General features: G+C 38.6%; 1 protein-coding gene across 6 annotated transcripts in view; it reads left to right on the top strand.

The window, feature by feature from the left end:
• The window catches only part of USP6NL (USP6 N-terminal like), a 151,951-nt gene that overhangs the window by 53,357 nt on the left and 71,427 nt on the right, over positions 1-27,167 (top strand). The window contains exon 1 of one of the 6 annotated variants that reach the window (XM_055296511.2): positions 17,238-26,529. The exons of the other annotated variants lie outside the window; for them this stretch is intronic. Within the exon in view, the coding sequence (XP_055152486.1) occupies positions 26,475-26,529 (55 nt within the window). The 5' untranslated portion in view covers positions 17,238-26,474. Of the gene's footprint in view, positions 1-17,237; positions 26,530-27,167 lie in introns of those variants that run through there. 6 annotated transcript variants of the gene reach the window in all.

The following is a 27,167-nucleotide window of genomic DNA, read 5'->3' as shown; positions in this document are numbered from 1 at the left end:
AGGTATCAGGTGTAGACATCCAGATTAGCATTCAGCGAATATAAGGGTAGAGGGACATATTAAATAGATGAAGGATTAACCATTTTGGGAATGGATGTAATCACTCATGGGATAACTTGTTGAGGACGAGGAGAAAAACTGGAGGAACCCTTTATAGTAAGGGCCAGAACTTGGGAATATTACTGTGGAATGATGATCCTGAGATGATGGTGTCATGGGCGTTTTGGAGATCAGTGTGTATACTTGTTGTACATACTTATAGGAGTGGCATTTAGTTGGGGGACAAAGGAGCAGGGAAGAAGAGGCCAGGGCTCCAAAGTTGTTTTGGAGCCACCTGTCACTATTTTGGTACCACCTGTCACTTCTCAAATAGGGTCTTGTCAACTTTACAGCTACTTTGTACCTGTGCATCTGAATGTGACTGGAGAATTCTCCACAACCTTCCTTTAAATTCAAGATTGTGAACCTCACGTAGGCTTTCGATGCTGCCTGACAGTCATACTGTATACTTCATTCACTTAGATGACTATTTCAGTTTTCCCTTTTTCCTCGTACCTTCCGCGTTTCTTCTCCATACCCATTTTCAGCTGGTTATCTTGCTTCTTTATGGAGAAACTTGAAGCCAATGGCTTCATGGACCAGCAGACCAATACTGTTGGAGCTCCCTGCATCTCATTAACTGAACCCATGTATTCTACCTGTTCCAGCTACAGATGAGCCCGCCCGTGTAGTATGCCATGTGTGCACTGCCCTGTGTGGCACCAGCCTCTTTCCTCATGCACTAGAGTCTCTCTGCTCTCATGCACTCCTAAACATTGCTTACTCAGCTCTCTTGTTCTTTCTTTTGTGTCATCAGTGTTCTCCCCAATGAGTCTACACTCACTAACTCCAATTCCTTCTCTTCCATTTTCCTTTAAATCCACTCTAGTCAGGTTTCAGCCCCGTGACTGATTTAACGTTGGAGATAATCCAATTTAAAATTTGCATTTAAAATCATGTCGTCTTTGAGCTAGAATATGTTATTCACACTGCTTTCTGTGGTAAGTATATTTGGAAAAATACATAGATCCTACCATCCATTTATAGTTGTGGTTTTATCATAAAAGGCACTAAAAATGGTAACAAATTTTAATTGCTATTAAGTGTTGGGTATTGTACTTGCCTCCTTTGCTGTATTGGGCTCTATCTGTCTGTTTTTATGACCGTCCCTTAATCCTATTACTAAGAAGTTGTCTAGTTTTAATTAAGCAGACAGTTTCAAGTTCGCTCTCTAATATGTTGAATAAAATGGTGATTGAATGAGCTGATTGAGCATGAAAACAGCATGCAGAAATTTAGAAGTTTAGAAAACAGAATATCCAGCAAAGTTAATCTGATGTATAATTAATGACATTTGTAATTAATAATAAATTGTATGCTTTAGCTTTTAGTAATCTATTAAAAATGCTTTTGAGGATATGGAGTTGTTCTAGACTTCTTCTGAAATTCTCTATGATCCAAAGCGAAGTGGTCAGTGGGCTTTTCGTCTGTGCGTGCAAGGAATGTAAAAAAACCAGGTCCTCAGTTGGCTGGTATCCTTGAAATTGAGAGCCAGATTGATAGACTCAAAAGACTGGATGTGATTGATTTGTCGTTAGATTTCTAAGTGTCTCTCTGACCTCTCTATATTACAATCTTCCATTATGGTGTAAACTTGTCTACTTTTTCTTTGAATTTTGCCAATTTTTGCTTTATGTGTTTTGAAACTGTGTTACTAGGTCCATAGTTAGGTCTTCCTCATGGGTTGATTGTTTTGTTGCAATAAAGTATTACTTTGTATCTCCTGTAATGATTCTTGCCTAACTCGGCTTTGTCAGAGATAAGTACAGTGTTATCAGATTTCTTTAGTTTCATGCTTACATGGTATATATAACTTTCCCATTCTTTTACTTTCAGATTTGCTGAGTGCTTGTTTATTTATGATCTCTCTTTTCTAAATAGCATATGTCTGTTTTTTTACATTTAATCTGATTGTCTTTTACTTGGTGTGTTTAGTCTGTTTACATATGTTATTGTCGTGTTTGGGTCTAAATCTGACTTTCTGTTTCTATCTTTCTACATGTTTTAAATTCTTTTTCTCCTGTACTTTCTTGTCATCTTTTGGATTATTAAAATAGTTTTTATTATGTATTCTCATACCTGTTATAAATCATTTTGTTATTCTTTAGTGTTACCCTAGATTACATTATTAATCCCTGACTTATTCGAGTTTATAACAAATTAGTACTAATGTCTGTTTTCCAGAAAAATATAAGAACCTCAAGGTAGTTAACTCCATTTATGCCCTGTCTGCCTTTAGGGTTATTGTTGCTTTATGTTTTAATTGTATATAGATAGTAAACCCCATGTATCCATGTATTTATCCATGTATCCATGTATTTAGTATCCGTGTATGTATGCTTTCCATGTCTCTGTATTTCTTCATGACTGTCCATCAGGGCTCATGTTTTTCTGCTCATAGAACCCCTTTTATTATTTTATTGTATGTGTGCTCACGATTAAATATCTCAGGCATTATCTGGAAATGTCTTTATTTTTGCCTTCAGTTTTGAAGGAAACTTTCAGAACGTCTTGAAATCGTAAGTTGCTGGTTATTTTAGCATTTTAAGAGTATAATTTCATTATCTTCTGACTTTCATAGTTTCTGTTTAGAAATTTGCAGTTGATCTTAGTGCTGCCCATTTGAAGATTGTCTTTTTCTTGGACTGCTATTTTAAGATTTCTTCTTTGTTTTTAATTTTTGGAAGTTTTACTCTGGTGTGTCGAGGTATGTTTTTCTTAATATTCTGCTTGGGGTTTGTTGTGCCTCTTGAACTGGTGAGTTCCCCTTTGTGCTTATTAGCTATTCAGAAACTGCTTCTGTACCATTCTATCTGTCCCCTCTAGGACTCTAACTGCATGTACATTAGACCATTTCCTTGTGTCTCATATGTCTCCTATGATCTTTCATGTATTTTCTATCTTTTATTCCTCTTCTCTCTCTCTCTCTCTCTCTCTCTCTCTATATATATATATATATATATATTTTTTTTTTTTAAGACCAAGTTTCGCTCTTGTTGCCCAGGCTGGAGTGCAATGGCGGGATCTTGGCTCACTGCAACCTCCGCTTCCCGTGTTCAATCTATTCTTCTGCCTCAGCCTCCTGAGTAGCTGGGATTACAGGTGCCCGCCACCACACCTGGCTAATTTTTGTACTTTAGTAGAGACGTGGTTTCGCCATGTTGGCCAGGCCGGTCTCAAACTCCTGACCTCAGGTGATCCACCCGCCTCGGCCTCCCAAAGTGCTGGGATTACAGCCGTGAGCCACCGCACCCGGCCTCATAGGATTCTTAAAAAAAAAAAACAACAAAAAAAAACAGGCCAGGCGCAGTGGCTCATGCCTGTAATCCCAGCACTTTGGGCAGATCATGAGGTCAGGAGATTGAGACCATCCTGGCTAACACGGTGAAACCCCGTCTCTACTAAAAATACAAAAAAAAAAAAAAAAAAAATTAGCCAGGCATGGTGGCAGGCACCTGTAGTCCCAGCTACTTGGGAGGCTGAGGCAGAAGAATAGTGTGAACCCAGGAGGCGGAGCTTGCAGTGAGTGGAGATCGTGCCACTGCAAACCAACCTGGGTGACAGAGCGAGACTCTGCCTCAAAAAAAAAAAAAAAAGCTGTCTTACTTTGTGGGTCTATCTCTGTTTCCTTTTTTCTTTTTTTTTTTCTTGGTACTATGTCTTCATATGCCTAATTTTTTACTGGATATCAGATAGTACATATGAAAAACTTGTAGAGGTTTTGGATAAGCTGTTAACTTCTTGCAGGCAGCAAAATAAAAGGCAAAACAACTTAGTCCAATCATGTTTAAGCTGTCTGAATTTCAGTATTTATAAGGCTTCACTTATTTCTGGTTCTCCATTGATCCTAGGGCATAGTCATTCAGGGGCCTGAGCTGGAGTCTGGGTGCTTACCAGGTTCCTGCCCCTTTAGTGGCTCCTGAACTCCAATTTTTATTTTCTCAGGAATGCCACAAGTTCTGTTTAGCTTTTACATTTTTTATTGCTACTTCCTGCCTGGTTTCTCTCAGTCTGTGGTGCTTGTGAATGGGCAGATGCTTTGAGGAGTTAAAGGGCTCAGATTTTGGGTTGATTTCTCACTGCTTTCTTTTTCTGTAGGATCTTGGCCCCTCATGCTTTGTGCCCTGAGCTCTAGTTTTGTCTCCCAGCCATGTGAAACTGTAAACTCTTGAATTTGCTTCCTCTGAGCAGTTTCTATTTGGGGCAGCATCGTTGCTCTTTCTTCTGTGTGTACTCTGCTCTCTTGCACCCACCTTCCTTCACTCCTTCTGTCTGCAGTACAAATGTGATGGCTGGAGATCCAGCAACCGTCTTTACCTAATGAGGTGGCTTTAAGAATGGAGGCCTTACAGAGGATAGAGGAGAAGAAAAATGGAAGGAGCCTGGATCTTTGTAGACTCTAGAGTCCCTATATCAGACCTGGATGACTTATATCTAGATTTCTTAGACATCAGGAGAGACATAAACATCTTGTCTTGTTTTAATCTTGCTGTTTTTTTTGAGACCGAGTCTCACTCTGTCCCCCAGGTTGGAGTGCAGTGGCACGATCTCAGCTCACTGCAACCTCTGCCTCCCGGGTTCAAGCAGTTCTCTCGCCTCAGCCTCCCGAGTAGTTGGGATTACAGGCGCCCACCACCATGCCTTGCTAATTTTTGTATTTTTAGTAGAGACGGGGTTTCATCATGTTGGTCAGGCTGGTCTCGAACTCCTGACCTCAGATAATCCACCCACCTCAGCCTCCCAACGTACCGGGATTACAGGCATGAGCCACCACGCCCAGCCTAATCTTGCTATTTTTTGTTATACTGAGACAAATCTAATACTGATGAATGGAGTGAGGGTTCAGTGAATGGATGTAAGTATATATTCCCATAATGTATTAAGGAACATTGATTTTCAGCCTTTTTTTTTAGTTTTGGCATACATAACAGGTCACCTGAGTGAATAGTCTCATGAATGAGTTATATATTATTTCTGGTATACTTGCTGAAATGTCATCCACACAAGGAAACCTGGAGGCTGAAGTTAGTGAGAGGAGTATTATCTTAGAGAAATATTTGAATTTCAGTGTTGTTAATTGTCATTATTGGCAAGTTACTTGTGACGTGCCTGCCAAATGATCCCAATAGATCACACTTGGGATTATTGTACACTGTCTTGAAACAGCTTTTTCTTTGCATTCAACAATTCAGTAGCCAAAGTATGGTTGTGGATTAATGTGATAGTGGAGCAAATGAAAAAGGAAGGATGATTGAAAAGAATATTAAAAACTTAGTGAGAAATTATAGGTAGAGGGGTGAAGGATAAATAAAATGTTAAAAATGATGCCAGTGTTCTCATTTATAAGTAGGAGCGAAACAATGGGTACACATAGTCACAGAGAGAGGAACAGACATTGGAGACTCCAAAAGGTGGGAGGTGGGAGTGGGGGAGGTTTGAAAATTACCTGCTGGATACATTATTCTTTATTGGAGTAATGGGTACACTAAAAGCCCAGACTTCACCACTACACAATATATCCATGTAACAAAACTGTGCTGGTACCCACCCTCCCCCAAATCTATTAAAAAAATAATAAAGCAGCAAAGCTTTTGTATTTAAGGCCTGAGATGGTGTGATGGTGTTGGTAGAAATAGGCAAATTAGAAAGGGGTTCCTTGTAAGGAAATAAGTGTTTCATTACCTAAAGCTAAGAATATGTTTAGTGGACGTGTTTCCCATTGGTGTGTATGAATTTTCTGCATAATGTGAATTGTGTTACACCAATATAAAAGAGTTTCCTTGATCTTATTCCCAATCTAAAGGATGTTATAGAACTTCACGAAACCCGTGGTTGCAGTTAGTTATACTCTTACACATTCTACAGCCACCCCTATCCATAGGCAGGACTAATCTTAAAACCACTTGTCAATTGTTACACATGTGGCAAAACTATGACCGCACTGAAAACAGGAATTCAGCTTAAAGCAGCTTTATTTCCTGATTTTGAAAAGGATTATGATTAACATTGTAGGACTTAGGGGAGTATCTGTTCACATTTTTGAGGCATGCACTGAAGGATGACTCACTATCCTGACTCACTTGTTTAAGTTCACTGTCATTCAGAAGCTCTTTCATTCTGCTTTTCTTTTTCTGGTTTTCATTTTTTCCCCAGTGAATAGAATTATTGTAGTAAGTCTCACATTGCTGAATATAACCTTTGTTTTTTCTTGATTGGTGTGTGTATGCCACGCCTCTAAGCACATTCAAATCTTTTACTAAAGATGGCTGTCACTTCGATGTTTAGTCTTGGCAGGAAGTATAGTATAGTGAGAGTTAGCAATGTTTAAGAGTAGTGAAACAGACTTTCTTGTTAATAAGATGAATATATAAATACTATATTATTTACTATAGTGGAAATATGCACCTGTTTTTAGGTATGTACTATAAATTTAGTTGTAACCTAACCAACTAAAGCCCGTTTTAGGAAGTACCATCAGGCCTGGTAACTGTCTCTGCTTAACAAAACGATTGAGCTGCCCCAACTGCTTCAAAGAATAATTTTATACAAAATTACGGTTAAATAATTTGAATAGTCCTTAAAACTTATGATGGAATCTGACCATTAACTTAAGATCCTAGGTGAATAAACTTAAGTTGTAGAATGTCAGTGAGCTTTGCTACACTATATAGATGTTAAACATAGTTAAGTGAAGAAGACTTAGAGTCAGAGAGGCCTGAGTTTGATCTGTGGTACCACCACTCAGTAGCCATGTAATCTTGGGCCAACATTGATCTCTCTAAGTCTCATTTTTCTCATCGCTACGACGGTATCTGTATCACTATGGTTGTGATTAGGATTAAACTAGATAATTCTTGTTCATTCAGTTAGTCTTTCAGTAAGTTTATTGAGCCACCAATTAGTTGTCGGGCACTGTCCTAAGCACTGGTTACAGTGGTAAATGACATGGACTGATCTGTGGGTCCAGTGGACCAAAATAAACAAGTAAACAAACATACATTTTCTAGCATTTCATATAAACGTAGTTCTACAGTATGAGGTCTTTTGTGTTTGACTTCTATTTGCATTGTTTTGTGTCACCAGCAGCTTTTTCTTTTTTGTTGTTGAGTAGTATTCCAAAGTATGAATTAACCAAAATTTGCTTACCTTTTCACTAATTGATGGATATTTAGGTTGTTTCTAGTTTTGAGCTGTATGAACTTTCACATAAAAATTTTTATAAATAAATGTTTTTGTTTCTTTTGGGTAGATACCTAGGAGTGAGATTGCTGGTCGGTATGATACAATTTTATATCTAACTTTATAAGACACATGCTCTCTTTTCTATCATGGCTGTACCATTTTGTATTTTCATGCATGCTGCGGGAGAGTTCTAGATGCTCCATATCCTTAGCAGCACTTGATGTTTTCAGTATTTTTAACTTTGACCTTAGTGGTACCTCAGTCGTGGTGTCTCAGTGTGATTTTAATTTACATTTATCTAATTATTAGTGGTTTGGGGCATCTTTTAGTGTATTTTTGGGCCATTCATATATCCATGTGTCTTTTGTGAAGTGTCTGTTCAAATCTCTTGCCTGTTTTTTTTTTTATCATTTTATTTTTATTTATTTATTTTTTGAGACGGAGTCTCGCTCTGTTGCCCAGCTGGAGTGCAGTGGCGCCATCTCAGCTCACTGCAGCCTCCGCCTCCCAGGTTCCAGCGATTCTTCTGCCTCAGCCTTCCTGAGTAGTTGGGACTACAGGTGTGTGCCACCACGCCCAGCTAATTTTTGTATTTTTAGTAGAGATGGCGTTTCACCATGTTGGCCAGGCTGGTCTTGAATTCCTGACCTCAGGTGATCCGCCCACCTTGGCATCCCAAAGTGCTGGGATTACAGGTGTGAGCCACAGCGCCAGGCCTCTTTTGCTCTTTTTTAAAAAACAAAAAACAAAAACCGAAAAAACAAAAAACAGGCTGTTTGTTTTCTTCTTACTGGGTTGTAAGAATTCTTTAATCTGGATATAAGCCTTCTGTCTGATACATATTTTACAGGCTTTTCTCCCAGTCTTGCTTTTTCATTTTCTTATTTGTATCCCTTGAAGAGCAAGAGGTTTTAATTTTGATGAGCTCTATTTTTATCAGCTTTTCTAGTTTGTGCTATTTTTGGTTAAAAAAAATTTGGCTAACCCAGTATCATCGAGATTATTTCCTGTATTTTCTTCTAAATAGTTTTTACACTTTCATATATGTTTGTGGTTTATTTCAAGTTAATTTTTGAATACTGTTGAGGTAAAGGCCAAGGTTTAATATAGATATAGACACCATATAGATACCTAGTTATTTCAGCACCATTTGTTGAAAAGACTATCTTTTCCCCCTTCAATTATGTTGGCAACTTTGAGCCTATGAAATCTAGCTATCATTTGTAACCATCTTTTTTCAGCAAGAATCTAAGGCCGACAACGGAGCTTATTCAAATATAAATAAATCCATTTTATAATCTCACTCGAGTACTGTATAATTTAGGAGGTTGTGGCAATAATGAAGGGAACTGCTTTTCGGGGCTAATTCTAACTAATAAAGAAGTACGTGTAGGTAAAGTAGAAGAGATGGTAACTTCCTAGAATTTCTACTTGTAAAGGAAGAACATTTCATACCCAGTTAGTGATATGTGATTTACTTTAGGAAAATGAATTAGAAACATATTAAATGTGGGCTTGATTACCACAGACTGAAAGGAAAATTGGATCAATAGAAGAAAAATCTACAGTGACTACTTATACTCATGAGAAAGAAAAGGTAAAGAACTATACATAAAGTAAAGTAGCTGCTTAGGGTGCTCTTTGAGTTCACATTTAAAAAGAGTTTGGGTGAAAGGTGGGAGAAAAGGCTTATCACCAATAAGGAGTGAAAAAAGTAGTAGATACTTAAACAGAGCATCAGGAAAAGTAAAAACTGAATGAGTTGACATCTGTGAACAGTGTGGAGTCTGATAAAACACCTTCAAAAGCTTATTTTGGATTCTACAGATCAGTAATAACTAGATAGGCCTGCTGTTTGGAACGTATCATATAATGTAAACATAAAGAAAGCATGTATGTCCTGGACTCTTTTGCTTCTGTTTTTGTTGTTGTTGTTGTTCTTTTTATAGTAAAATTATCTTTAAACAGAAAAGAGAATGGACAGAAATGAGAGGTCATTGAGGCTTAAGGTCGGTTAGGAGATAATAAACCATTTAAATTTAGGTCTTTATGATTAGATGAGCTGTTGTCTTAGACTGTCTATTTTAGAGTAATTTAATAGTCTTTTAAGGGTAGTAAAATATGGAAAAGGTACCAGAAGACTAGACTCCGAAGAGAACCATGTGTAGATTCTGGTAACTAGAAACTATTGGACTTCATGCTAATCCTAATCAGAATTCGAGCTTAGTTTTATTAAATCATGGTTTATGAATGGGTTTAAAAGGAAATAATGGTCTTTAGGGACTTTTCTAGGTATAACAGCACTAATACAATTTCCTTTTTTTGTTATTACTAAACAGGCAACCTAAAGAAATGTTGGAGATAAGTTTTATTTGAGTGTTAGAAAGCTATTTATGTCTTCTATGATCCACCATAGACTAGAAGAAGAAATGATGGTTGGAGGATGTAGGTCATATATAGATTTTATAATGATTGGTAGACCATAGTTAAATTAATTTGTTGATGTTTATCAGAATGAAAGTCTTTGCCAGTGGGTCCTAGGATCTTAGCTTATTCAGTAGTTTTTCAGTGGCTAGGGTGAAAATTTAGTTACAATTATTGGATTTATGAAGGGAAGGAGATAGATACAAAGTTGATAGAGATAGCTAAAGTAAGGTTATGAAATTAAGATTTACAAAGATCTTTATAGGACAGTCATGGACCAAAATGGAAAATGAGTTAATTAAAAATAATACAATGTCAAGCTCTGTATTGAGATTGAGAAAGCTTCTGAGAGGTCTGAGATATTTTAATTAGGTATATGCTAATATGAACCCATTAAATTGGCTTAACAGCCAGAAAGTAAAAGTGGATATTTGTTTGCAGATCAAAGGAGGTAATAGTGCTGCTGTTCTCCCACCAAACCTTTTCTGGGGTATCATGTTGAATTTGGGGCATCAAATTTCAAAGGGGACTTTAGTAAATGTCGTGTGTTGGACAGTGTGACTATGTCAGAGATTTGTATTTACAGGCCTCTCATGTGGAAAAGCCTAATTTTGTTTAGAACTAAAAGGAAGACATTTCTGTTAATAATTAGAACATTTCAAGCTGGAATGAGCTGACTTGTGAGATTTTTCATTTCTGGAAGCCTTAAGGAGAAATTGAGTGACCACTTATTAAGAGATGTTATCGAGGGGACATCATCATTTGTGAGAGGTTGAGCTTTAAGTTTCCTTCTGATTTTTTAACTTTTTAAAAATTAATTTTTAAAATTTATTTTTAACTTTAACTTTTTAAAAATCCAGTCAGTCTTGTCCTTAAGACTTTACTCCTAACAAATGCCTTGTATTTATATAGCACTTTAAAGTTTTGGCCGGGTGCGGTGGCTCATGCCTGTAATCCCAGCACTTTGGGGAGGTCAAGGCGGGCGGATCACAAGGTCAGGAGATCGAGACCATCCTGGCTAACACGGTGAAACCCTGTCTCTACTAAAAATACAAAAAATTAGCCAGGCGTGGTGGCAGGTACCTGTAGTCCCAGCTACTCGGGAGGCTGAGGCAGGAGAATGGCGTGAACCCGGGAGGCAGAGCTTGCAGTGAGCCGAGATCGCGCCACTGCACTCCAGCCTGGGTGACAGAGCCAGAGTGTCTCAAAAAGAAAAAAAAGTTTTAAAATGCTTTATGAGCTTGCTTAAATGTGATCTTCACAAGAATTTTATGAGCTGGGTAGGAAGTATTTTATAATTATCAGGCAGCTGTAGCATAATGATTTTGAGAATGGGTTCTGGATCCCAACTGTGTTCACATCCCGCTCTGCAGCCTGCTGTGAGACATTTGGAAACTTCAGAGCGCCTCCCTTTCCTCATCTGTAATTTGGCAACAATAATAGTGACTACACTATAGGGTTTTTTGAGTTTATGTATGATAATATGCTTGAGAAAATATGCTTAGAACACTCCAACCTGCTCCCAACAGTGCCTGACTTAGTGGACATTGAGCCCCTGTGAGTTCATGCTCCTACTGTGTTGTCATCATTGTTTTTCTTTTATAGATGAGACTGAAACTTGTGCAGGTTGTGACTTGCCCAAGTTTACATCAATAATAAGTGGTAGAGAAGTTATTGGAATTTTGTTGAATCAGACGAAAACAAAATGGAGTAAAGTTAATGGTATATGGAATAATTTTGTGAAATAGTATTGATTTGTTAAATGAATCAGTCAGATTATGAAATTATTGACTGTCGATTTGGGGAAAGTTAAAGTTTGCATGTGTTTACAGATATCCACACATTCCAGACATTATTAGAAAAGTTGTTTCTAAAGCATATATCAATAAAGAAACCACATTTTCCAAAAGATTTTTGGTGCTTGATAGTGTTTAAAAGGAAGTAGGCAATTAACTTTGGTTTCTGTTTGCATTCCATCATACTTGCCAGGCAGTTTAAGCTTCTGATTTCTAGATGTGCTTAGATTTCTAGAAAACAGAAAGCCAACTGAAGGCAAGTCCTATAAGAAAAATCCAGATTGCTTTGGGAGGCCTGACTGGGTGGATCATGAGGTCAGGAGTTCAAGACCTGTCTGGGCAATATGATGAAACCCCTTCTCTACTAAAAAAACAAAACAACAACAAAAAACAACAACAATTAGCCGGGTGTGGTGGCGGGCGCCTGTAGTGCCAGCTACTTGGGAGGCTGAGGCAGAAGAATTGCTTGAACCTTCGAGGCGGAGGTTGCAGTGAACCTAGGTTGTGCCACTGCACTCTAGCCTGGGCGACAGATGAAGACTCCTTCTCAAAAAATAAAATAAAGAAAAATCCAAATTGGCTCTTATTTATAATATTACAATAAACAAAGAATGATCTTGCTGAAATTTTATCCTTACTTCAGATAATCACCTTTTCTAAATAAGTCATTAACTGCTCTTTAGTTTTCTATTCATGTTAGAAACAGTTTGCAGTTTACCTTTCTCTCACTGTTGGTATGGTCCTGTGGTGAACACATCTCTTATGGTAAGTATTTAAAAACTCATTTGCAAGGTTATAAGCATCTTGAAGGCATATCTTGTCTTGATAAACTGTTCCTCAGTACTTAAAAAGAGCCTTGCACATAGAGAGTTTGTGAAATTGTAAAGCATTGATGGTTTTACTGGAAAGCAAAGGATCTACCAGATCGACGGTATTAAAAATCGTCAATTAAAGTAATTTACTGTTCACAAGGATAGTAATGTAAGCTGTTTGTCAGTAAGTTTATTAAAGTTTTTTGTGTATGTTAATCCCTCACCAACCTTGGAAGTTCTGTTCTTGAAAAGGACTGTTGGCCAAAGTGTGGTTGGCAAAACTATAGTCAACAAGATCAGTGTCATATGCAAATACAAGTTCACAGGAGAAGATACCCTCTAAGAGGCTTTACAAGCATTTTAAAAAACAAAATACATGAAAATCCTAAAAGACATTCATTTCAAAACAGTCCAGATTTGTTAGCAATAAAAAAATCTCATCTGGTAGGTACATTGATCAGGAAAGTTGTAGTATGGTCTACTGAGGCAGATTCTCCTGTAAATTTTGTTACTTGTATTTATATTTTCAAGATATTTGAGCCAATTCTGAAAAGCATAAAATATAATGCCTTTAGCGTTTGTAAAGTTTTGCAGCTCTCAGCAAAATGCTGACCCTTTTACAGATGACTGCGGTGGTAAAAGGATATGTTTCTCTGGGCTGGTCTGCTATTCACGTGTGGAGAAGGTGGAACACCACAGCTTCACCTCTTTCTGCTCAGCACCCCTGCTTGCATGGCCTGCTGGGGGAGAAAGTGTTAATTAGTTTTCTTTTGGCCACAGGAGAGAAGTATTAGCTCTTTGGATTACTTTTCTTTTAGAGCAGTGAAGAAGCTAGAGGACATTCTCCCCAGAAAGGCTGAGGGGACCTTACCCCAAATCCTCCTGGCTGTCAGATCACTGGAGTCTGAGGGAGGGTGCGGCAGAGAAGGGAGGGTTTGCCTGTGTGAGAGAAGCTGTGTTGCAGTGGTCTTTTCCTTCGGAGGGATTTTTTGGCTAATGTTAATTATATTTACAATTGTTTAAAAATTTATGTTTGTATTTTGACGAGGTGGTATGTGTACATAACAAAAAGTTCAAGGTGTACTAAAGATGATAGAGTGAAAAATAAGTGTCCTTTCTGTTTAGCCACCTAGATTTAATCTCCCCAGGACAACCACTGTTAACTGTGCAACTATTCTGAGCCTTGCCCTGTGTTTTTTGTTTTGTTTTTGCTTACAGTATATCTTGGAGACGAATCCAAATCAGTACATATAATTTTGCTTCATGATTTTTGATAACTGAATTGATGGGCTTTTATGTTGTTTTTGGTCTTTTATTGCTGCATTGTGAAGTCGGTCCTCCTTATCTACTTAGAAAATTTAGATTACTGGCCAGGCGTGGTGGCTCACACCTGTAATCCCAACTCTTTGGGAGGCTGAGGTGGCCGGATCACCTGAGGTCAGGAGTTTGAAACCAGCCTGCCCAACATGGCGAAACCCTGTCTCTACTAAAAATACAAAAGATTAGCCAGGTGTGGTGGCGGGCGCCTGTAATCCCAGCTACTTGGGAGGCTGCGGCAGGAGAATCGCTTGAACCCAGGAGGACGAGGTTGCAGTGAACCGAGATCGTGCAACTGCTCTCCAGACTGTGCGACAAGAGCGAAATTCTGTCAAAAAAAAAAAAAGAGAGAAAATTTAGATTACTGTTATAAATGCATTCTATAATTTCAGGTAGTTTACTGAATGACTTCAAGACAGTGCTTTCTAGGAAATATTTTCCACAGTGAAAGGATGGCAGATCTTTCATGTAAAATGTTTTTATAGTCAGTCTCCTTGGAGTGTGTTGGTATTTTATGTGGAAATTGACATAATTCATCAAGGGCAGCATTGGGAAAGAGGCTCCCCTCCCCCACCCCACACTTATGACTTCTTAATAGAGTTTAACTCTTTGACTGCTATGTAAAAAATCCATTTATGATCTGATTGAACATTGCGTTTAAGGTTTTGGCCAGGTGAATTGAGGGTGGAACATTGGGTTGGGTTACCGTAAAGAAACCTAAATATTGGGCCGGGCGTGGTGGCTCACGCCTTTAATCCCAAAACTTTGGGAGGCCGAGGCAGGCGGATCACGAGGTCACGAGATCACGAGATCAAGACCATCCTGGCTAACATGGTGAAACTCTGTCTCTACTAAAAATACAAAAAATTAGCTGGGCGTGGTGGCAGGTGCCTGTAGTTCCAGCTACTCGGGAGGCTGAGGCAGGAGAATGGCATGAACCCAGGAGGTGGAGGTTGCAGTGAGCTGAGACCACGCCACTGCACTCCAGCCTGGGTGACAGAGCGAGACTCCGTCTCAAAAAAAAAAAAAAAAAAAAAAAAAAAAAAAAGAAAAAACTAAATATTTTTCAAGATCCCCAGACAAGATGTTACCTGGAGCCTAGTAGCAGCCCCTTTCCCTTTTTCTCATGGATCAATTGTGTTTAAGAGGATTGTTTCTTTTAATATCTGGAACGTGATTGTGCAAGTTTCTCTGGAAATTTACATTCTACTGCTGTTATTTTTCTCAAATATATTCACTATTAGGAAGGTAATATATATATGGTAGATTATATAAATGTTTCTTTTTTTTTTTATTTTTTGAGATGGAGTCTCGCTGTGTCGCCCAGGCTGGAGTGCAGTGGCGCGATCTCGGCTCACTGCAAGCTCCACCTCCTGGGTTCAAACTATTCTCCTGCCTCAGCCTCCCAAGTAGCTGGGGCTACAGGCGCCTGCCACCATGTCTGGCTAATTTTTTGTATTTTTTAGTAGAGACGGGATTTCACCGTGTTAGCCAGGATGGTCTCAATCTCCTGACCTTTCCTAACCCCTGCCTTAGCGTCCCAAAGTGTTGGGATTACAGGCGTGAGCCACTGCACCTGGCCAATTACATAGATGTTTCTTAATATTGAAGAAATATGTATTTGGATGTGATTAGATTTGGTTTTAAAATTTGCTTTTTGAGTAAAATTTGCATAATTAAAAAGGCTTACAGTTACCCTTATTTTGGTCATTCAAATATGAATGACCTAGATAATAATGATTGAATACCCAGGTAATAGTGATACGTTAGTAGTGTCAAAATATTAATTAAATTTTTACTAAGTTATTTAGCTTTCTTGATGACCTCAAACTAATTTCTAATCCCTAAATATTTTTCTTGTTTTCCTATATATACTTCTGCTCTTGCGGTAGATTATCCAGTTGTCAGCGGTGAGTGTTGTGAAAAAGGAGGTGAAGGAGACATGTTAGAAGTTTGGGGCCCTGTCTTTCCTACCCCACATTACTGTTGATGTAGCTGCTGTTGAAATAGCTGTTCCTGTTGCTGGGGGTCTCTGGCTTTTTATTGTAACATTGTAGCTTCCTCTCCTTGTCCACATGGTGAGTTTCTACCGTGCTTTTGTTTTATTATTACTATTTTTTGAGACAGTCTCATTCTGTCGTCCAGGCTGGAGTTCAGTGACCTGATCTCGGCTCCTTGCAACCTCTGTCTCCCAGGTTCAGGCAATCCTCCTGCCTCTGCCTCCTGACTAGCTGGGACTACAGGCACCCGTCACCATGCCTGGCTAACTTTTGTATTTTTAGTAGACACGGGATTTTGCTGTGTTGGCCATGCTGGTCTCAAACTCCTGGCCTTAAGTGATCTACCTGCCTCGGCCTCCCAAAGTGCTAGGATTATAGGCATGAGCCACTGTGTACAGCCTCTACCATGCTATTTTAGGACCTGGATCAAATGTTGTTTTGTACCTAAAACTTTTTTCTGACTTTGCTTTTTTTCTATCAGCTATTTTGTAGCATTTAAAAAACACATCTATTAAAGAGCATTTATCACATTATTTACAGTTGGTCTTTATGTGTCTGATTCCCTCAAGAATGTGATCTTTTTGAGGAACTGTTTTATCTGTGTTTGTATTAATGATAGCTAGGTACAGTGGCAGTAAATGGTGTTCAGTACTTTCTGAATTAATGAATATTAGAAAGTTTAATTAATCTCATTTCTCCAAGGAAAAGCTAGTCTTTATATTCTTCATCTAATTGTCATTCACTTAATGATTGGCTACTCGGTATTCCAAGTGGAACTTTTAGGTATCCATAGAGATAGGGCAGAATTATTTTGATTATATAATTTGTTTTAAAAATTGTCCTACAGCTTTCCATCTAAAAGCTTGTAAGAACACAGAGGAGCAAGTTTTCCTTTCTAGTCACCATACTGTTATAGAAAAGGTAAAATGTATTTGGAAAATTAAAAAAATTTTTTTTCTAACTTATAGTGTCAGTGTCATTTTAGTGCATTTCATTCCAGTGTTTTTTCTGTCTGTGGCTTTTCTTGTTTAATTTTGTTTTGTTTTCCACAGTAGGTAGATGATTTATTGTTTGGTATTGGAGTAACTTTAGGCTTCAAATGGCGCAGTTCTGGTGAAATCCATTATATAAGATCTGTGCACATCTAGGGAGGTTGCTCTGTCTTACAGTGGTAAAACACTTACGGCTTTCTATTGACTTGAAGACATTTCCTTGCCTCTTGCCCTTGTTTAATGCTAGAGGATCCTTGTTGACAGACGCTCTTGATAAGCCTTTGTTCATTTGCTTGCCATTTTATTTATTCAAAGCCTTCTTGCATTGTTCCAAGTGCCACTTCTCTAACTTAAGAACTGTGTGATCTTTGCAGTTAACCTACCAATTTTCTCATTTGTTTAATGAGCAATAATGATACCTACCTCATAGTTTTGATGTGAGACTAAATGAGATAATATACATAAAGCATTTAGATTGTACAGAATAAATGCTAGTTACTACTTATGAGTCAGGTTCTTAGTTGCTACTTAATTCATCTGGTCTCCTGAAGATATATGGCACTATTGATGTTTGTTATATAAAATAAATCTTACTTATTATGTAAGTTATCCTAACGCAACATTATTAGCACAATAACAGTAACAGAGTGTAAGGAATATAATATTAAACACATATGCACGTATGAGATGTTTATATATAACACAGTTTAGGATTTGTTAGGTGAAATTTGTGGAATGCAGCTGTGTCTTGTGAGAATTCTGTGGTACTGTGCTTGGAGCTTAGGGTACCTTACAAAAATGATTGAATGAGTGACAGTTTTAGTGTGATATGAGCACTTTTATTTATTAAATCCCATTCAGTGTTACCAAATTGCTGGCTTTTGATGGCCTTATGGTCAAATTTGAACCCAAAGGCCATTCAGGGACCCAGTAATACTTACATAACTCAAAGAATGATAATATAGTTCTTCCTGTGTGCTTCTCAGTTCTAGACAATACCTCATTCTTGTTTTTGAGTGTCATTTTAGGCACAGTTTGGCTTTTGCACATTATTTTTTATTTAAAGGGTAGAAATATTACCATTGGGTTGATCGTTACCACTCTATGTGGAATTAGTTAATAACCATCAGAGTGGGCAGTCTATGAGTTATCTTCTTATATCTGGTCTGCAGGAATTTGCTGTAATTAGAACATTTCTTGTTAATACCTGTTGGGCCAAATTCAACACAAACTTTTATTGTAGTGCATATAACTGCACATACTTGCATTTCTGAATGAGCTGGGAAAAAAGTTCTTAAAACTAAGTGAATGAAGTAGATTCAGTAGAGCCCTTTCCGTAATCATGGGAATTAATCATGAAGACAGTTGCTTTAGTAACACTCAAAGCATAAAGTGTTTTAGTAAAGTTCAGCATCATTTGGTGATTATTGTGTCAAATTTTTACATGTTTCTTGATCATTTCTTGTTATTATCCTAAAACACGCAACTTATAATATAGCAGGTCCAGTTGCTTATGATCACAAAGAATATTTCATATAAATTGTTCTTGGATTCTTCAAAATACCATTCATCTCCATTTTGCACAAATAATTGACAATTTCATGTAATGAGATTGGAAGGCTACTAGAATCCAGAAAATACAGCTGTTAAGAATTCACAGGACTCACATAGATTTGTTTCTATGGGAAGAAATGTAAGGACTATTGGAAGTGAGCAGAAATGTAGTAAGATCATCTATTAATGCTTACACTTCAACAAAAGCACTTGGTGGTTAGAAACATGGCTTTGAAGTTGAAATTGGACAGCCTGGCTTTTAAGTCCTGCTATGTCACTTACTTCCCATATGGCCTGAATTACTTAACCTTTCAACGCCTCAGTCTCCACGTATGTAAAGTGGGGATAGTCATAAAACTAACATAGGCTTTTGTGAGGTTTAAGTGAGATTATGCATGTTAAATGCTTAGCACAGTGTCTGGCACATAGTAACCTCTCAATAAACAGTTTATAAAATACCCACAAGCAAGGAGTTGTTACAAACCAGTCTTGTGTCATCTGTTAAAACAATCATACTGCTGCAAAAGCAACTAAAATATAATCTTGACTTTGTCAGCAACTGTAGGCGGGTTGAAGTGAGTGAAATGACTCATATGTTTGTCTTGGTTCTAAATATCTGTTGTTGGCAATTTTATCATTCAACCCTGTCCCCAAATGTGGGATTGCACTCATATGCAACAGCTAGTAATTATGTTTCTCTTCAGTAGTAATGGTATTTAAATATTGTTACATCACTTCATATCCTTTTAAGCTGTGACTCATCTTACACATAAATGTAGGAGTTACTAGTCTGATTTGGGGGGTTCCAGGGAGTCACTAAGTGATACTATTTCTTTTCCTTGAGAAGTAAGGCACAGGAGACTGCCAGATGGAGATCAGATTGTCTCCTCTGTTGGCTGACTGGAGGACATGGCATCAGATCTGGAGTGAAAAGGGCTTTTTAGCCTGCTTGACTTAGACCTGCCCACTGGGTGACTGACACAGCCAACAAGTCTGGGCCTCAAAGGGCAGGCACCTTCCTGCATGGAGAGCCCATTAGAGAGACCAGACCAGGGAACACCCAGGAACAGAAGGCTGCACCCAGGGACAGGGGCTGAGAGAGAGCAGGAGGTGAGCCTGTCTTGCCCAGGTGCTTCTTCCAGACCATTGACCCCACATGTCCTTCTGCCCCTTGGAGAGGAGAGTGGGAGAGTTTAGGAGTGCCACCCTCGTTGCATTTCCTCCACATGACTTGAAGCGTGATGGAAGCACACCCAGCCACATGAGCAGAGCCTTTCCACAACGAAAGGGAGCCTGTGCGGCTCTGCGAGTAGGAGAGATGAAGAGCAGGGTGAAGAGAGGGTTGGAGCACAAACACAGCAGATGAGTCTCTCGAGCCCTTCATCTTCCCGGGGCCCCCTGTGTTATTTAAAATGCAGGTGAAGGACTTTTGGATAACCAGAAGTACAAATTTAGATAACTAGATTGTGACTTCTCATGTCTGAATTTTAGTCTTCATAAAAATTTAAATGCTATCTTGAAATAGAGTAAATGGAATAAATATATAAGAATCTTTAGCAAAAGTATACTTTTTTGTAGTGAAGGTATATATGGAAATTAGCTTGCGAGTCTGATTTTCAGCATACGTTGATATGTTAAATTTTTAATTGGTTGGATAATTCACTTTAGTAATTAATTTTTAGTAATTTTTTATGCTTTTCAAGAAATATTTAATGAGCATCTACCATGGGCTAGGCACTGATAGATAACCAGAGACACCAGGATGGATGAGAAACTGTCCTCTTTTCGTGGAGATCATAGTTCAGTAGAAGAGACATGTAATTCATATATTCAGTAAAGAATTACAGGTAACAGATGTGGAAATACAGTAGGTCAGAAGCAGCAGTGGCCAGTTCTCCCTTACTGGCAATGAGCAGTGGTAAGGTGGAGCATATACAAGCAGCTTACAATTCTAGTTTTGATTAAATTTGAGAAAAAAAAATCTCTGTTATAATGAAATTTTGTCAGCATTTGTTTCTAGGACTTTAAAAATTATTTTGTTTCCTATCTTTCTAGAAATTAGGAAGCAAGTAATAGAAGCCGACCCAGGACTTGCTGTGAGAAAAAATTTTAACTTAATTAAAACCATAATTTAAATATTTTACTAGTTATAGAAATATTAAATATCAACCTGACACAAGGTGCTCTACGTATAAAATATTGGCAATTTGTCCTCTTGCCAATGATCTTAAAAATATGTGCTTACAAAAACAAAACAAGCAACCTACCAATTATATAGACACTGTTGATCTTTTTATTTGCAGAATCAGGGGCAAGCCATGGAGAATCATGGGGACTCCTTGAAGGGAGGCTGAGGTGGCAGCTGGGAAGCTGATGGGAAGGGAAATCATTTGGGCAATAGCATTACAGGTGGGCACACCCAGAGGCCGGCAGGTGCAGTGTGTGTGCCTGGTCCTTTCACCCCGGCAGTGCTCACCACGGGGAAAGGGGAGGCCAAGCTAGCAGAGCTTTGCTGCATCCTCCCCAGCCCCACTTCCCCTACTTGCTTGGCAATTGGGCATTTATAGAATTTGTTTGAAGATTGTATTCTGCAAATTTAATGAAAAAATAAAAAAGTATTAATTTGAAGCACGATACAGTGGAAATAATGGTAATAATGCTATTGGTGATATAAGAAACATTTTGAATGGGAAGTTATAAATCATATTTGTGCTGATAATGAAAAGTTAAAATTGAAGAACATTTAGGCTTATATCTTTTGAACACTTTGATTGTATCAGATAATGCATACTTAAACTAGAGGAATAGGCCGGGCTTTGTGGCTCATGCCTATAATCCTAGCACTTTGGGAGGCCAAGGTGGGTGGATTGCCCCAGCCTGGGAGTTCGAGACCAGCCAGGGCAACATGGCAAAATCCCATCTTGAGAAAAAATACAAATATTAGCTAGACATGGTGGCATGCACCTGTAGTCCCAGCTACTTAGGACTCAGGAGGCTGAGGTGGGAGGATCACCTGAGCCCTGGGAGATTGACGCTGCAGTGAACTGTGATCGTGCCACTGCACTCCAGTCTGGGCGGCAGAGTGAGACCTCGTCTCAAAACAAACAAAATCCCCCAAAAACAAAACCTGGAGGAATATGAAGGTATGTATGGAACTTGCATGGCTCTTTTGAAGAGAAAATCTGGGCATTTCTGAGGACTTTGTGGGTTGATGGCACTGGGTCTTTCATGTATCTTGCTTTCACTGGCTGTCCCTTTCCTTGATGGTGATTATTTATACTGTTTTATAATTGTGGCTATGATCTGTCTCTTTTCTTGTTGTTCCCAAGTAAACATAAGAAAGAGGAAAGGAAGCCAAATGATTTTTCTAAGATTATATGCTAATAGGGGGAGCAAGAGGCAGATAAATGGGTTTCTGAGGTTGTGCAGTTTTTGAAAAGACATTTGTTTAATGTGGAATTAATGTAGTTATGAGAGATGCAAGTGGGATTGGGTTGGACCACAGGGAAGTATAGGATTGGATTGTCAACCTTAAATAATGGAAATATGATTAAGTAGAGTTAATTTGAGTCCAGAGCTTGAGGATGGCCACCCAGGTGCATAGATTCAAGTTGTCCTGAATATACACTCCAATTAGCAGCAGTTACAAGTGGGTTTTTAAGGAAAAAAGAAGGGACTGTTTCTAAGATTTTACCAAGAATTTACATCAAAATAACATAAGCTATTGGTTGTCTAAACCTTGTTCTTTGTATCACAAATTCCAAGAACATGAAGATAATGGGGGAGGCAGCTAGCCAGGCACAAAATGCCCTTAAACAGTTTTCACCAGGCATGGGAGGATCCATAACTGAAGTCCCATATGCACATCTCTCTGGGCCTGATAGATTTTGTGGACCTCACAGAGCTCAGACTGCTCTGAGCTATTTTTCTTAGGATTCTAGATGATCTCCCAATAAAGGGAAATAAAGGGGTCAGGAGGGGTTACTGGAGCAGTTCTTCCCACGGGACCACCAGTGGTAGGGTGGCTTAGGCTATCCCAGGGTGCTATTTCAGAACAAGATGTTTTAGGGGGAGAGCTGGTATATGTAGCCTTTAGGTTCCCATATTTCATCTTGACCAGAGTGACCAGTCAAAATAAGTGGTATTTCAGACTCTTGTTGCAGATGTACCTTCCTTTATTTTTTGTGTTTTTAGTTGTGCTTTGATGTTAATCTGCTTCACTGCTCATTCCTCCTCTGAGCATTCCTTCCAGCCTTGGATCTAGAGCATGGCAAAATTATAATGACATTTTTATCAATGGTGTTTATTAAGATTTCCACATGTAAAATAATCTTTATTCTTAATATATCTTAGTCTGTGGTACAGTGACGAAGTGATCACAAATATGTTTACTAAGATTTCAACATTTAAAAATAATCTTTTTTCTTGATGTATCTTAGTCCATGGTTCAGCGAGAAAGTGGTCACAACTGGCCGGGCGCGGTGGCTCAAGCCTGTAATCCTAGCACTTTGGGAGGCCGAGGTGGGCGGATCACGAGGTCAGGAGTTCGAGACCATCCTGGCCAACATCGTGAAACCCTGTCTCTACTAAAAATTCAAAAAAATTAGCAGGGCGTGGTGGCAGGCGCCTGTAGTCCCAGCTACTCGGGAGGCTGAGGCAGGAGAATGGCGTGAACCCGGGAGGCAGAGCTTGCAGTGAGCCGAGATGGTGCCACTGCACTCCAGCCTGGGGGACAGAGCCAGACTCTGTCTCAAAAAAAAAAAAAAAAAAAAAAGAAAGAAAGTGGTCACAACTAAAAACATAACTAAGAGGCACCAGTGAATTTGGTTGAAAGACACAAATAACTTATTCAGATTATTGTAAGGAAAAAAGAGCATTTGCTGTCTGAATTCGTTATACTAGAAATGAAAGCCATCAGGAACTGAAGCATGAAGCAGCTTTGGGGTGAGCTATTCAGTCTCTTTTGGGCTAAAAGGTCTCTGGTGGTGGCTGCTTTGCTCTGCATCTCAGGTGCTGTTTCCTTCTCTGTACCAGCTACTTTTCTCTGCTTACTGGTAGTTTTTGCTTCCCCATTTTTTCAGCTTGCCTTTGGTCATCATTGCCTATTAAGCTCTTTATTGCATGGCGCTTCATCTTTAACTCCCATTGCAAGTTGATCCATTCTCTAAGTTTCTCTTAGTTCATTCCCACAGAGAAGGGCTGGTTGAATAAATTACACTAATACTTTAGGATGCTGTAAAGCTGTGGAAAAGGTTGAGATAGACCCACTGGGGTACTGGAGAAACTGCGTTTAGTGACATCACGTTGGCAGCTTGGAAACTGGCCACCATAGCATGAGTATTTGCCACATGGAAATCTGCAGATGCCACAAACAGGGCCCATTGCCTCTGCCTCTTCCCCCAGAAATGGTTGTTAACCTTTAGGGGCACTGCCAGGTAGATCTATAGGTGTTAACCTATACAGTCTCCAAGGTGTACTGTTAAGTGAAAAAGAGGTGTTGATTTTAGAATGATTCTAGTTTTTGAATAAAATGAGATATTAAATATTTGTGGGTATTCATGAATACATGCAGATTCTTGAATAGTGTGGAGAATATTTTTGGCAGCTAACAGTGATTGCTTCTAGAAAGTGGGGGCTTAGGTTTGGAGTGGGGAGTGTGTGTGCAGATCAGGGTTCAGTTTTTCTATATTGTGAACATTAATAGCCAGTACAATTCTTACATAATCATAATAACGTCAATATCATTTACTTCAATTTCAAGTATTATGATGAAGTGTGTAGGGAAGGAAACATAATCCCTAATGTTGAAGATGTCAAGATCAAATGAATTCACTTTTCTCATATACTACCAAGGTCACAGCCATGTCCCTTTGTATTTTACATCACGTCAGACTGACTTTTCTCACTCTGTTAATTGCTTGTCTTCAGATTTCTAATAGCTCCCTTACACTCTTTTTGATGTCTTTATATGTAAGCTTTTACTGTATCACTACTATACCCCTGATCTTTGTGTTGCCTGGAATCCACTTTCTTCTAAGACACCTCATGTTTCCTATTCTAATGTAGACAGGTTGCTCTCTATGCAGCTACACAGTTGGCATTTGGAAATGTCTAATTTTGGCCTGCGGCAGTGTTACGGATCCTGTTTTTGCCTCTCTTTCTTATTTTGTGTAAAAGAATTATTCTGACTCTTGCTAAAAAGGGAAAATGGACTTTATTCAGGACCATTGCAGTCGGTATCAAGATTATTAAAATAGTGGAGAGATCAGGCTCAACTCTGCATGCAGCAAGGACAAGTGGAGATGGATAGCCAATGGGCAGAGCAAGAAGGTCAGTGATGGAAAATCACTAAGAGAGATATCAAGTGTAGGGGGATTCTGGCTAAACCGACATAACAAGATTCTTGCTGAAGACAGGCCAGGGTGATCAGATATCAAGAGTGGGGGATGAGGAATCTGTTCAGATATCTAGGATGATCAGATTTCATGAAGGGTGGAGGGATTCTTGCTAAACTGACTTAGCAGGATTCTTGCTACAACTGGGCTAGGCAGGCTGAAGATAGGACAAGGCTGAGGTAGAGGCCTAGTCAAGAAGAGGGCTTTAAAGGAGCCAGCCCAAAGTTTGGTCAAGGAGTGTCTTTGTCAGTTCTTCCTGTTGCTGTTTTGTTTTTCTGTAGTATACTCTCAAATTCTTTTTCAAAGAGACATTTCATAGGCAGTAAACTTTGAATCCTGTGTTTTCATGCTGCTTTACACAGCACATGATTTACCAAAAACTTGGTGGCTTAAACAACACAGATGTATCATTTAATGGGTTCTGGAGGTCAGAAGTCTGAAATCAAGTTTCTCTGGGCCAAAGTCAGCAGGACTGGTTCCTTCTGGAGCCACTAGGGGAAAATCCATTTCCTTGCCTTTTCTTGCTTCTGAAGACTGCCTGCTTTCCTTAGCTGGTGATGTCTTGCTTCCACCATCACACTGCCTCCTCCTTCCTTTAACCTTCTTGCTTCCTGTTCAGAAGGATTCTTGTGACCACACTGGGCCCACTTGCATGATGCAGGGCAATCTCCTGAACTCAAGATCCTTAGCCGAATTACATCTGTAATCACTTTTGCAATATGAGGCAAAATTTACAGATTCCAGGGGTTAGGATGTGGACATCCTTGGCAGGGAAGAAGGTCAGTCTTCATCTTACCACACCTTGTAATATCTCAAAATCTTTTTATTTTTCCACATGGTTGGTATGGAATTCCAAGTTCATGATAATTTTTTGCTCATAACTTTGGAAATAGTGTTTCATTATCTTCTAGCTGATTAGAAGTTTGGCACCAGTCTAATTCTTATTTCTTGGTATATGGCTTGAGAAATTTTCCCCCTCTAAACTTCTGAGATCTTTCGCTTTAGTTGAATGTTACACCTGGCTTAAGCTGAGTGTAAACTTAATTTATTAGTGTCCATTTAAGTGTAATTAATGTCCATAGGCATGCCTCTAACAGGGATGTTAACTTTTGCAAAATGGTTTCCAAATTGTAGGTTCCTACCCATTTAAGAGAAAGGGAGAAACAATGGAGGGAAGAAGGAAGGAATAAATAAAACAGAATGGAAAAATTCATAGTGCCATCTTACAGTACTTGTAGTACATATTGTTTCATGAGACATTTGTTTTACTTGTATGTGTGTGTGGTTTGTTAAAAATGTCCAAAACCACTACTTTAGCATGTATTTTGCTTCCTGTCTGAAACAGGGACTGAAATAGAGGCTATAATTTTCACATTAAGAATTGTTATTAAAAATTACATTAAGATATAAAATGTATTTGAGGAGAGGAACATTTCTGGTTCGCTTTAATGTTTTAAATAAAATTTTTTTTGTTGCTCTATGACAAGTATTTTTTTAATAAGAAATAAGAAAGTGGCTAATATTGAGACAAGATGAAGGCACATTATGAAGCTGCTTCTTTCAAGCCGCTGTTTGTTAGCGGATGGAATGCTAGTGTAGGCTGGTGTGCCTCATAGTTGGGATGTAGCCTGAAAGCCGTGTTTTCACCCTCAACAATGATCAGCTTTGTTTGAAAATATATAGTCTGTGTAACCACAGCAAGGTTTTTTTCTCCCTTTAGAAGAAGACAGAATGCATCTCAAACTTTTTCTTCTTGCGCTTGTTTCACAGATAAAGTACAGCTGCCTCTGCCTTTCTTTGTTTTAGTTAGTTGCAGAATGTGTGAGGTACCACCTAGCAGCACTCTTGGTGCGTTCGAGAACTATAAAATAATAATGAAATCTTGGAATAGATAAGTTACTCTATGAGGACTGAAGCTGTTGTTAACTCCCAAGGCCAGGCTGATTATCTCACAAAGGGTAAAGTACTTTTAAAATTGATGTTGTTTATATTTTTAACGTTCATCTGTCAAAATGTACTCCAGGAAAAATGGTCTGCTGTAAATTTTGTTTTATTGGAAATGAACTTTAGTAACTTTGTATGAATTTCTCGTTGCAATTTGGTGTTAGTGACAATTAAGATACAATACCTGCTTTTAAAGCATATAATTCAGGAGGATACTGAGTTCTTAAAAGTTCTTGGCAGATTAAATGGAAAAAGAGGTCATCTTAGAATTGTATAGTGTCAATTTTTAAAATGCTTCTTAAAAATACGCAGTTGTCATCTTCTTCTATAAATTGTGCTGAGGTATTTTCCTGTATACTTGAGTATTTCCTGCACACTTGAGTATCCAAGTATCTTCTGATCATTATTGCTTAAAATATATGTCTTTTACTTTGAAACTTTGTTACATTAGATAAAAAATCATAAAAATAATTTGATTTAATTTGGCTTGGATAATGTAGTTTTTTTTAAACATCCTGGTGAAATGAGAGGACTGATATTTAAAGTAGTTAATCTAAGCTGGGTTCGGTGGCTCACTCCTGTAATCTCAGCACTTTGGGAGGCTGAGGTGGGTGGATCACCTGAGGTCAAGAGCTTGAGACCAGCCTGGCCA

This window comes from Symphalangus syndactylus, chromosome 10 (assembly GCF_028878055.3).
Source record: "Symphalangus syndactylus isolate Jambi chromosome 10, NHGRI_mSymSyn1-v2.1_pri, whole genome shotgun sequence".
Lineage (NCBI taxonomy): Eukaryota > Metazoa > Chordata > Mammalia > Primates > Hylobatidae > Symphalangus > Symphalangus syndactylus.
Note: the sequence above shows the minus strand (reverse complement) of the source record. Positions and strands in the feature narration are given on the sequence as shown.